The 12275-nt window shown below is 44.4% G+C and overlaps 1 protein-coding gene across 2 annotated transcripts in view; it reads left to right on the plus strand.

The window, feature by feature from the left end:
- The first annotated feature begins 871 nt into the window (after positions 1–871).
- PCNX2 (pecanex 2) overlaps positions 872–12275 on the plus strand; it is a 274216-nt gene continuing 262812 nt past the window's right edge. The window contains exon 1 of one of the 2 annotated variants that reach the window (XM_060035057.1): positions 872–1253. In XM_060035057.1, coding sequence (XP_059891040.1) covers positions 1101–1253 — 153 coding nt within the window. In that variant the 5' untranslated portion in view covers positions 872–1100. The remainder of the gene's footprint in view (positions 1254–12275) is intronic. The other variant, XM_060035058.1, reaches the window with a different exon arrangement.

Below are 12275 nucleotides of genomic sequence, written 5' to 3' on the forward strand. Positions count from 1 at the left end.
TCTCCACGCGTCCCAAAGCCTGCTCGCTGCAACAACGTGAAGCTCATTTACTTTAGGTTATCAGTGACTAATAATGAGAGCTTCCTCTCCTCGTTCTAAGAAAGCAAGTTCCTCTTTATTTCTTCCCTGTCGAAAACCTGCTTTCAGAAGAGAATCTGAAATTTCTCTACTATAAAAGCTTAAAAATTATTAGTTCAGTGATACCTTCTAGTGGGTCTTCCTATCTAAACAGTATACCCGATTGATGCCTGGGATTATGTTCTAGGAAATATATAAAAAGGCAGGTAGCCTAACTGAAGCTCCTGAAATGATTCCCAAAAGGTGGTTATTTTCGTTATCTGCCAGGGTGGACAACAGCAAGGGAGGAGGAGAAAAGGTCAGGGAGGAAAAGAGATCAGGGTCAAGGGTGCAGGTAGAGCTTAGCTAGTAGAACGTCTGGGGTGAGTGGTCAGTTAAGGAGAATGAAGCTGGGCAGGCAGTGCTCAGGGCAAGAAATTACATTGAGGAATGTGTGACAGGAGCTGGAGTTACATAACTATTTTGGTGCAGGCTGCAAAAAAAGGAAAAGGCAAAGGACCATGTCCTGGTTTGTCTCTTCTGCACGAGAACATCTTTGATTTTTAAGCTTTCCACGCTCCCTTATAGGAAGATGAGGTGAAGAGGTAGGGGGGAGCTGCCAGAGGTAAGAGAAGAGGCTGGAGGGACTCAAGAAATTCTTCTCACCCTCGCGACCCCCTCGCCGCCCTCCCCCAAGGAAGGCCGACGGAGTGACTCTAGGCGGGCGCTGGGAGGAGCCTCTGGAGCATCCTCCCAGCAGCCGCCTCTGAGCACCCTGGGAAAATCCTTCCTCCCTCGGACATGGCGCCCACCTGCCCGGCGGCAGCAGCCGGCTCCGGCGCCGCGGTTCGCGGGTGCGGGCAGAAGAGCAGTTGGAGCTTCGGTCGTGGGGCGGAAGGAGCTGGAGGGGGCGGCAGCGGCGACGGCGGCGGCGGCGGCGTCCGTGACGCCGCGCGAGGGCCCGCGTGTTAAAGCTGAGAGCGTCCGGGCAGCGGACGGCTGGCAGCGGGCCGCGCGGCGCGCGCCGGCCCCGGGGCGCAGGCATGGCGTCCCGGGTGCTGCTGCTGCTTCGGCAGGGCGTGTGGGCCGCACTCACCGGGGGCTGGTACCACGACCCGGACCAGAGCAAGTTCACTAACAGCTGCCACCTCTACCTGTGGCTGTTCTTGCTGCTGCTGCCCCTGGCCCTGCACCTGGTGAGTGGCGGCGTTCAAGCCCTGGGGAAACCTCCGAGTCGGCCTCGGGATGGAAAGGATTGGCAGTGATTCCCTAAGAGGCGGTATGGGGAAGGTCTTCAGGAATTTGGGACAGAGAAAGTAAAGGGAAAGGAGAAGGGGCTCTCCGGCAGGAAAAAGAAGTAGGAAGGACTTTGGGGGCTCTGGGACTCATTAAGAATTGATGCCAGCTGTTCCGATGAGTCAGACTCTGCGTGTTGCTGTGGAAGGTTGAACCTGTTTTGTCTGTGAACAGTCCCAGGCCTCTCAGCTGGGTACCTTGTGGTAATGTTTGGTAGAAGCTGCTGTGCATGATAGCCAAAAGGCAAAAACGAAATGTTAAAAGCAAACCTGTTTCCGTTGTTGATCTTTTACCCCCTTTCCTCCTTTCTTTCTTTCTTTGTTTTTTTTTGCGGTACGCGGGCCTCTCACAGCTGTGGCCCCTCCCGCTGCGGAGCACAGGCTCCGGACGCGGAGGCTCAGCGGCCGTGGCTCACGGACCCAACCGCTCCGCGTCATGTGGGATCTTCCCGGACCGGGGCACGAACCCGCGTCCCCTGCATCAGCAGGAGGACTCCCAACCACTTCGCCACCAGGGAAGCCCCCCACCCTTTCCTCCTTTCTTGTTTTGCTTTGGGAAGGCAGGTTCTATGATTTGTTGCTCAATTTGCAATTTCCACATCACTGTGTAAAGAAATCTGTAGAAAAATGTAATGATGGATAAATCTAATGTAATTTACTTGACCCTTTAGGGAGGTTACACAGTTGAGTGCTTGCTGAGTAACTACACAGATGACCTTCTTAGGTAAACAAACCTTATTGAAACAGTGTTTAACCTTATTTGAAAAGCTCTACAAGCAGGGTGTTCCATGTCATATTAAATGTTAAGAATCTAATTTTGATATGTCTACTGAAGGTCTTTATTCCTAAAACATCATTTGATCATGTTCTCCACAGCAAAAATCTTCAGTGAGTTTGCATAGCTGACAGAGTCCCAGTTTGACATTAGAAGTTGTCTGTGATTTGGCTTGCATTCATTGTTTTTCTGGTGGTTTAGTCACGGGATCAGAATTCTGGCTCTGAAGTCAGGCTGCCTACGTGAAGTTTTGGGTTCACCTCTTACCAGTTCTCTGACCTTGGGCAAGTTACTTTTACCTTATCTGATTTTTTAAATTTTCTTACCTGTGAAATGAGAAAAACACTAGGACCAGCTGTGAAGTGTTGTTTTAGGGATTAAATAAGCACCTAAAGCTATCCATCTTTCTGGCTTGACCTGGGATTGGACTCAGACCTGGTGTAAATTTCCGTTTTGCTACTTATGAGCTGTTTGACCTGATAGTTGACCTATCTAAATCTTCGTTTTGTCATCCTTAAAATAGATGTGATAATGACCGTTTCATGGGAAAAATAAGTAAATTCCATGTAAAAAGCACTTCATACAGCGGCTAATCCATGGAGACCCTTTAATAAATGGTTTCTTTTTAATAAATGTAAGTTTCCTCTTCTGTGACCTTGTTCATCCTGTTTCCTTAGCTTATAGGGCCCAGTTGTTTTCTCTTTGTCTAGAGGGGCAGCGCAGCAGAGAGACACAAGCTTGGGTTCAGTCCTGGTTCTTCTGCTTACTGGTTGTGTGAGCTCAAGCAAGCTTGAGCGTGTAAAGCAGGGCTAAGAGTACCTGCCTTATAGGGTGCCTAGGAGGATTGAATGAATGAATGAATAGAGAACTGAATGAATGAATGAACAGTTGATTGAATGAATGCATGAAAGTACTTCTCAGTACTGACTTTATTTTTTCCCCATCATTCACTTGCCAAAATCGAAAGCCCACTGGAAAGGCCATCTCTGTCTAGGCTTCCCTGATCCCACTTATTTAGAATTAATCTCTCTTCTCTCTTGCCCTAATACCATTCTGTATTTCATGTCAGTACTGTGGCACATTTTGAATTCTGTACTTCGTTGTTGGAACATGTATTTACCTCTGCTCCTGGGTCGTGAGCTTTTTTGAGTTTTTGAGGACATGATTTTTGATTTTGTTGATTCATCTTGGTCTTCCTTGTTGTACCTAGCAAAGTGCCCTGCATTTGCCTCGCAATGATCTCACACATAATAAACTGGTAGAAATAAAATCAACCTGCCTCTCTTTCTCTTCCAACCAGCATTAGGTTGTCTACCTCACAACATATTTTGAGTATTTCCCGATAATGATCTAATCCCACTCCTTAGCAACAACCTGAGTAACATTTCATGTATATCCCTGCAGATGTTTTTTTATGAGTATGGGCTCATTTTTACATAACTCCTTTTAAGATTGGATGTAGGCATATGCTCGGAACCCTTAATTTCTGCCTAATTATGATTCACTGAGTAGCTTGATTTCTACTTTATATTTGTAAATAGGAAATTGTCCTTAGTTAAGGTCCTCTTGAATGATATTTCAAAATAATTTTTGGCTAAATCTCAAGAGTTTAGAAAGCAAAAAGCTGACACCTTAAATACTTTTATTCTTACATCAAACCGGTTATACTAAAATTTCTATATTTTTATGCCAGTGTGCTTTTAACGATTACAGAGTCATTTTATGTGAATGCATTTATGACACGGCTGCTTTTTAATATATAGCCTATCTTATTGGAAAAAATGCAGGTAGTCCTTTTCTTGCTCTGGTCTTCCGGTCTCTGAAAATAACTTTAGAAATAAAAGACCCTTCTTCCCCAAGGCAGGGTTCTGTTCTCTGGGTTTTGATGCCTAAATATATTTTTCTGCACTTCAGTGCTGCCTGTGATTTTTAACATCTTTCTCAGTTTGTTCCACTTATGAGAACTTTGTCCAAAAAGATCCCTGGCTGCTTGCTGAAGCTCTGTTATTTAAGGGGCCCTGAACTTTTCTGGGTTTTGCACAATTCGATTAAACATGTTTAGTCAAGACAGTTCCACTGCAGGGAGAATCCACCCTTTTACTTAATGGGGACCTTGAAATGTAAATTAAAATTTTATTATTAATTACTGAGGCAAACTGATCTCTAAGCCCCAGCATTTACTTAGGTCTGTTTGGAAAATAAGTTATTTATTAGCATTTATAAGCTTTGAGAAATGCTCAAAAGTACGTACCTAAAAACATTAGGTCTATTGAGATAATTTGGAAAGAGTTTTACTTTGTTTTATTATCAGCCTACTTAAAAAAAAATTTTTATTTATTTACTTGGTTGCACTGGGTCTTAGTTGCAGCAGGCGGGCTGCTTAGTTGTGGCAAGCGGGCTCCTTAGTTGTGACTCACTGGCTTCATAGTTGTGGCATGTGAACTCTTAGTTGCAGCATGCATGTGGGATCTAGTTCCCGGACCAGGGATCGAACCTGGGCCCCCTGCATTGGGAGCGCAGAGTCTTAACCACTGTGCCACCAGGGGGGAAGTCCTATATCAGCCTACTTTTAATTTGGACCAACTGAAAGATGCGTTTGTCATTAGAGATGTTTAACCTTTCATTTATTACACATGTTCATGTACTTATTATTTTGAGATAACCAACAGAGATTCATGTAGAGCTTTAGGACAGGCATGATTCTGACCCTTAGGAAGTTCTGACAGCACCAGGCTAGTGTCAGAAGACGTCCCTGCTCTACTACCTATCAATTGTGTGATCTTGTGCAAGTCTCTTCACTTCTCCGGGCCTCAGTTTTCTCATCTGCAAAATGGGGATAGCGAGTTTCGCTTTATAGATTTAAGCAACTGAGATCCAGAGGGAGTGGGTTACTTGCTCAAGGCCATCTAAGTAAGAGTAGTGATATTCAGAATTTTAGCTGAGGTCCTGTCGTCTCCAAGTCTGTGGCCTTGTCAGAGCACTGCACTGCTGACCTGCCGTGCACGAGGGCATCTGAACTCCCTGAAACAGTGACCCCTCATCAAGGGAAGTTCTGATCATACTGGTGGTAGTAAGGTCAACCTGAGTAGTGGAAAAAATGAGGTGGAGCCTTCACATTCTTCAAGGCCCCGTGTGGGGCAACGTTATCTATGATTTTCACACAGAAAACCTGTCCTTTATTTTACGGCTGTAGCTTTTGCTTCCTCTGATTTTCTTGTCTGTTAGCCAGACTTGCTGTGTTTCCAGTTCTGCTTCTTAATTTAGCCTTGGAGACTTTTTTGATGAGAACCACATCACTTCTAATTGCTATAATAATAATAAAATGGGATTATCTGTCATGGGGCCACGTAGCACCAGATATACAGTGGGTGCTCTGCACGCACTAGCTGTCATTGTCACACCTAGTTGGTGACTTTATCACGGTCTGTGGCCACTCACCATTTGGGTACGTAACTATTTTTTTTTGGTCTTGTATGTCTTTGGCCACCCCTTTTTTCACTCCTACTTCTAACACAGAAGATGAGTTTATGTGAATTATGGAAAGGTGGTCTGTCCAAAAAGACACCCTTTCCTGGCTCAGGACCTGGGGACTAGAGTTCAGCCACCATTTGACCCTGTCAGCTGGAGGCCCGTGTGCAGGATGCAACCTGACACAGCAGGCCTGGCTGGTCCGTTTGATTGTTGTTACTTTGTTGGACTGCTTGGTACATTGCGGGTCCCCAAAGCGTATCTCTCACCCTGGGCAATCCTAGCATTCATATTCAGCTTCTTCCTAAGACAGGCTTTTTCTGCTGCTGAATCATGTGGTCTATACTTTGTCTCCTTTGATTCCTAGAAGCTTATTGTCTGGTCCTTCTACTTGTGGGGACCTTAGTTATTCTCACATTGAGATGCACGATGCTCCCCACTTTCCCATAATCCACTTGAATGTCTGAATTTCCTTCCTCCTTCCCTCATCTGTCTGACACAGAGTGGGTTCGCAGCGCAAGGGCTGCAGCTTAGGGATGCTTGAAGGCATTCTTCCCCGGGCCGTGGGCTTCCAGACTCGGGCTGAATGCCATCCCATGCAGTTGTCTTAAATTTTTCCTGCTGCAGTTGGTTGTTTGGACTGTGTGTACGAAGGGCTTGGCTCCGTGGGGACTTTGCTTTCCTGGCGGAGGCACTTGTACCAGGGATGTCCCCCTCCCTAGGGCATCCTAGGGCAGTCGTCTTCAGTCTTCTCACTATGGTCTTTCTTGAGTGATGTCGCCACCCTCCTGCAAAATTCCTTCTGCCTCTCCTCATCTTCTGCCATTTAGACACATGGTTGTCTGCCAGCCAGTTGTGTTTTGTGTCTGTGACAAAAGAACGGGTACCTGCCTTGTTCGAGGATGTCGGCCTCCCCAGCACTCTCCAAAAAGAGTACCCTGTCCCCCTTTCCTTTCCGTTCTAGTATTGCAAGTTCATGACTCATTTTCTGGTGGTTAAATTTATGTCTCTGACCTCACTGGCTCTTCCCTTAATTTCTCCCAGTGAGTGACTAGTTTTATTTTGATGCGGCTGTCCTTAGATATACTGTTATTTTTCCAATCGTAATGTCTAATGCTTTATTTAATAGGCTTGGTGTGATTTATGTATTTACTTAAATTTTTTTAAAAAACGGAAATATAGTTGTTTCATGTTTTGGCTGTTGTGAACAGTGCTGCTGTGAACATAGGGGTGCCTGTGTCTTTTTGAATTATAGTTTTGTCTGGGTATACTCCCAGGAGTGGGATTGCTGGATGGTGGGATTTATTTTATATGGAAGGTGATACTTATCAGGTGATTATTGTTTTCTGATTTTAAGCATTTGGTCTCTCAGATGATTCCTTTTACAAGCCACCCAACTTTATTCCCATTTTATCTACTCTAAATCTCTTTTCTACGTCCCATGAAAGTAAAAACTGGACTAGCTCTTAATGGTATTCAGATTTTTTTCCTTTTCTTCTGATGGACTTTCCCCTTTAACATCATCATCATTATTACTATTACAGGTAATAATAACAGCCAACACTCACTGAGCACAGATAGACTGGCACTGTTAAAAGAGCTTGGCATAGGGGCTTCCCTGGTGGCGCAGTGGTTGAGAGTCCACCTGCCGATGCAGGGGACACGGGTTCATGCCCCGGTCCGGGAAGATCCCACATGCCGCGGAGCGGCTGGGCTCGTGAGCCATGGCTGCTGAGCCTGTGCGTCCGGAGCCTGTGCTTCACAACAGGAGAGGCCACAACAGTGAGAGGCCCGCGTACCGCAAAAAAAAAAAAAAGAAAAAAAAGAGCTTATCATGAACTAAAACATATCTTCCTCACAGTAACCCAGAGAGGCACTGTCATTATTCCCATTTTACAGTTGATGAAACTGGCGTGGAGAGGTTGGGTAAGAAGCTGCAGGATCCATGGCTAGTCGTGACCTAACCAGAATTAGAGGCCAGGCAGTTGGAGCTGGTACCCCTTGGCCATTCCATATTGAATACAGGTAATTTCACAACAGGACCATCTATTTTTTGCACATGGGCTTGAGGAGATCCAGAAACTGAACAGGTGCAAAGAAGTATGTAGGAAAAGTAAACTTTCCTCTCACACTTGTCTCTAGTACCTCATTCAAGAGGCAACCACCACACACAGTCTCTTGTGTGTTCTTCCAGTGACATTTTATACACATGTGAATGGAAGTGTGATGTGGGGCTGCTAGGTTTAATCCCAAAGCAGCCTTCTTTGTCATCCACTGTCCCATTCAATTTGCTCTGTAGAGGAGTTCTTTCTCTACTCTTAGATAAAAAGGTGCAAGCCCCAGGACTTCAGGTCACAGGCAATACAAAGTCTTCTAAGTTGCTTTAAGTAACAAAGCACAGACTTGCTGGGGATTTCAGAATGTCTGTTTCCATATGGTGATCCAAGCAGGAAGGGGTATGAGGATGGCAAGGTCTTTTTTCACTCTTTTCCCTCACACACTGGCTAATGTTCTGATGCCTTTGGCATAGAAGAACAGGAAGGTGCTCTGTTGACAGGCACGGTGGTAAGCTGGCTCCCGGCCCTTGAAGCGTGGCTCACGGTCCCAGCTGACTCCCTCTGGCGAGGTCCTTCCACGTGTCCTGCAGAGACCCAGTTCTCTTTTCCAGGGCTCTCCCGCCCACAGTTTCTTGGAGGAGGGCTGCTGCCTCTTTATCCCGCCTGGTTGCTTATTCTTTTCATAGTTCCTTGGCATGTGGTGGTCCACCCCAGCTTTCCTCTGCTCCAGCGAACTCCTGGGTCCATGCAAACACTCACATATCCTGTCCCCGAACAGACTCTGGGAGAGCAGGTCAACCCCAACATAGCAACTTCTCCTTCAACCCTCCATCCGAGCAGCTAGCCAGCCAGTCTCTTATCTTTTAGCTCTTCTGGGAAGAACCAGACATCAGACTCCCTGCCCAAATTGTCGGGGACCCATAGTAAGTCTTTGAGTGGCCCCACTGACGCCTTCCTCTCGACTGTGGGGGAGGGAGACACAGGGCTCACTGAGCGCCATGGTCCCCTCCAACAGTTTTCACAGGTCCCCTCATTCTGGACTCTATGACATCCTCGCTTTTGGTGAGGGATTTTAGGGTCATCGCACTCATTGTCATAACCCGTGTAGAAGTTTCTGGATGTGGTTTGTCCCGGAAGTCGCACTGAAATCTAATATCTATCCCACATGGGCTCTTTGGTCAACACTTTCGGTTGACTATTTGGTTGTATACGTATGCAACCACGTATCTGTACGTATCCTTGTTTTTTCCACTTTACCTTTTCTACTTTTTCTTGGAGAGCATTACATAAAGGTTTTCTTCATTATTTATTTATTTTTTTTAAAAAATTATTTATTTATTTATTTATTTTTGGCTGTGTTGGGTCTTCGTTTCTGTGCGAGGGCTTTCTCTAGTTGCGGCGAGCGGGGGCCCCTCTTCATCGCGGTGCGCGGGCCTCTCTTGTTGCGGAGCACAGGCTCCAGACGCGCAGGCTCAGTCGTTGTGGCGCACGGGCCTAGTTGCTCCGCGGCATGTGGGATCTTCCCAGACCAGGGCTCGAACCCGTGTCCCCTGCATCGGCAGGCAGATGCTCAACCACTGCGCCACCAGGGAAGCCCCTTCTTCGTTATTTTTAAGGTCAGCATGGTATTCCACTGTGTGAGTAAAGGGTGATTTATTTGACCCGTCCCCTTGAAGAATATTTACGTTTTTCAGATGATTTTAAACCTAATGCTAATATTTGGCTATTTGAATTGTTTCATTCAGTATTTGAACACTTATATATCAGTCAGGATATGCTGATTTGTGCTGATATAACAAAGAGCCTCAAAATCTCCTTGGTTTCCCCAAGTTTATTTTTTTTGTATTCATATTATGTGTCCAACATGGTTAGAGGGGAAGGGGAGCATGGTTAGCAGGGGATCCTGCTCCTCACAGGCATGTAGGTATCTAGGCTGATAGGACCCCCAGTTTGGGTAGTTAGGGGCTCTGCTCCCCACCATCCTCACCCCGTCACCCTGACCATTGCCAGTCACCACGGTGGATGGAGAGAGAGGGTGAAGAGCATGGACTAGCTCTTGAAGCTCCCACCTGGAAACGGCAGATACCTCTTGCACTCAGACATCTTTGTTAGGCCAAGTTGCATGGTCACATCTACCCAAGGGGAGGGGGAAGTACAGTCCTACTGTGTGTCCAGGGAAGAACTGGACCTATTCGTTGGACAACACTTATGTCTACAACAACAGACTGAGTGCCAGGTGTTTGGCTGGATGTTGGGAAAACAACAGGCAAAAGATAGATTGGTATCTCTCCTTATTAAGTTAACAGGTAAAGGTAAACAGGCGTGAATAACACAATGGTTACTGTTATTACAAGGGAAGTACAAGGTGCTATACAGTAAAGACCTTATCCTGGCTTTGGTGTTTAGGAAGGCTTAACAAAGGAAATAACTTCTAATCTGGAACCTGATGAATGATTAGTAGCTTGTCAAGCAAAGATGGTAGACCAAGAGAAGGAGTTTGAGTTTCAGTCTCAGTATGGTAAGACACATTGATGAATTCTTTTTTGGTCAAGTTTGAAGTAGGATATTATTTTTTATATCCCATTTTTTTTTTTTTTTTGCGGTATGCGAGCCTCTCGTTGTGGCCTCTCCCGCTGCGGAGCACAGGCTCTCGACGTGCAGGCTCAGCGGCCATGGCTCACGGGCCCAGCCGCTCCGCGGCATGTGGGATCTTCCCAGACTGGGCACGAACCTGTGTCCCCTGCATCGGCAGGCGGACTCTCAACCACCGCGCCACCAGGGAAGCCCCCCAATTTTTATTTTTCAAAAATTTCTAGTCTACAGAGAAGTTGCAAATATAACACAATGAATACCATATACCCTTCACTTCGATTCACCAGTTCTTAATGTTTTGCCACATTTGCCACATCACTGTCTTATATATTTATACATTTAAAATTTTGCTGAATCATTTGAGAATAAATTGCAAACATCAAGACACTTTCCCCCTAGAAGCTTCATCATGTGTCTCTTAAGGAGAAGGACATTCTCCCACATAATCATCACACTCAAAAAATGAATGTTGATGTAATGCTATTGTCTAATACATAGTTCTCTTGTAGATTTCCCCAGTTATGCTAATGATGTCCAGTGTAGCTGAGCTTTTTGTTTTGTTTTTCTGGATCTAAGATTCAATCGAGGATCATGCATTGCTTTTAGTTGTCAAGTCTCTGAATTGTCCTTTATTCTAGAACACGTTCTTCAAGTTTTATTTTTTTCTTTTGTGGCAATAAAAGTTGTTTTGCAGAAATGTCCCACAATTTGGATTTTTAATTGTATCCTTGAGATTAGGTGTCTGATTATGCATTTTTTGGCATGAATACTACCTAAGTGATGTGTCCTTGTCCTGTATCACATCAGAGGCACCCAATGTCATTGCCCCTTTGGTAGTGCCAATAAGTTTGGTCATTGGTCAAGATGGTGTTGGCCAGATTTCTCTGTTGTAAAGGTACCTAATTTCCTCTTGTATTTAACAAATAATCTGGGAGGAGAAACCTGGAGACTGTACATGTTATTGTATTCCCCCAAAATTTTTACTCATGGTTGTACCAAAAATTGATGATGCTTACCTAAAATAATTACCAAAATGATGGCTGAAAAATGGTGATTTTCTATTTATTCATAGGTATTCTTCTGTGAAGAAAAGCTATCCTTTTCCCCGCCTTGTAGTTTTGTTGTGTTTGTTAGTGTGGTCTCACAGATTCTTTTTTTTTTTTTTTAATTCAATGGATATTATTCATTCCTATCATCATTCTTTTTTTTTAATTTAAATATTTAATTTATCTCCAAACCAGATTTTTAAAAATAGAAGTATAGCTGATTTAAAATTTTATTTTAGTTTCAGGTGTACAGCGTAGTGATTCAGTATTTTTACAGATTATATTCCATTAAAAGTTACTACAAAATAATGGCTGTAATTCCCTATGCCGTACAATATATCCTTGTTACTTATCTATTTTACACATAGTTGTTTGTATCTCTTAATCCCCTACCCTTAACTTGCTCCTTCCCTTCCCTCTCCCCACTGGTAGCCACTAGTTTGTTCTCTATGTCTGTGAGTTTGTTTCTGCTTTGCTTTATACATTCATTGTTTTATTTTTCAGATTCCACATAAAATGATATACAGTATTTGTCTTTCTTTGTCTGACTTATTTCACTAAGCATAGTGCACTCTAGGTCCATCTACCTTATTGCAAATGGCAGAATTTCATTTTTTTATGGCTAATATTCCATTATACACACACACACACACACACACACACACACACACACCCCCCACATCTTCTTTATTCATTTATCTGTCGATGGACATTTAGATTGCTTCCATGTCTTGGCTGTTCTAAACAGTGCTGACATGAACAGTAGACTGCATATATCTTTCGAGTTGTTTTTTTCAGATATATACCCAGGAATTGAATTGCTGGATCATATGGTAGTTCTATTTTTAGTTTTTTGAGGAACCTCCATACTGTTTCCCATAGTGGATGCATGAATTTACATTTTCACCAACAGTGTACAACAGTTCCCTTTTTGTCCACATCCTCTCCAGCATTTGTTATTTGTGGACTTTTTGATGATGGTCAT

Source organism: Delphinus delphis, chromosome 16, assembly GCF_949987515.2.
Source record: "Delphinus delphis chromosome 16, mDelDel1.2, whole genome shotgun sequence".
Taxonomy (NCBI): Eukaryota; Metazoa; Chordata; class Mammalia; order Artiodactyla; family Delphinidae; genus Delphinus; species Delphinus delphis.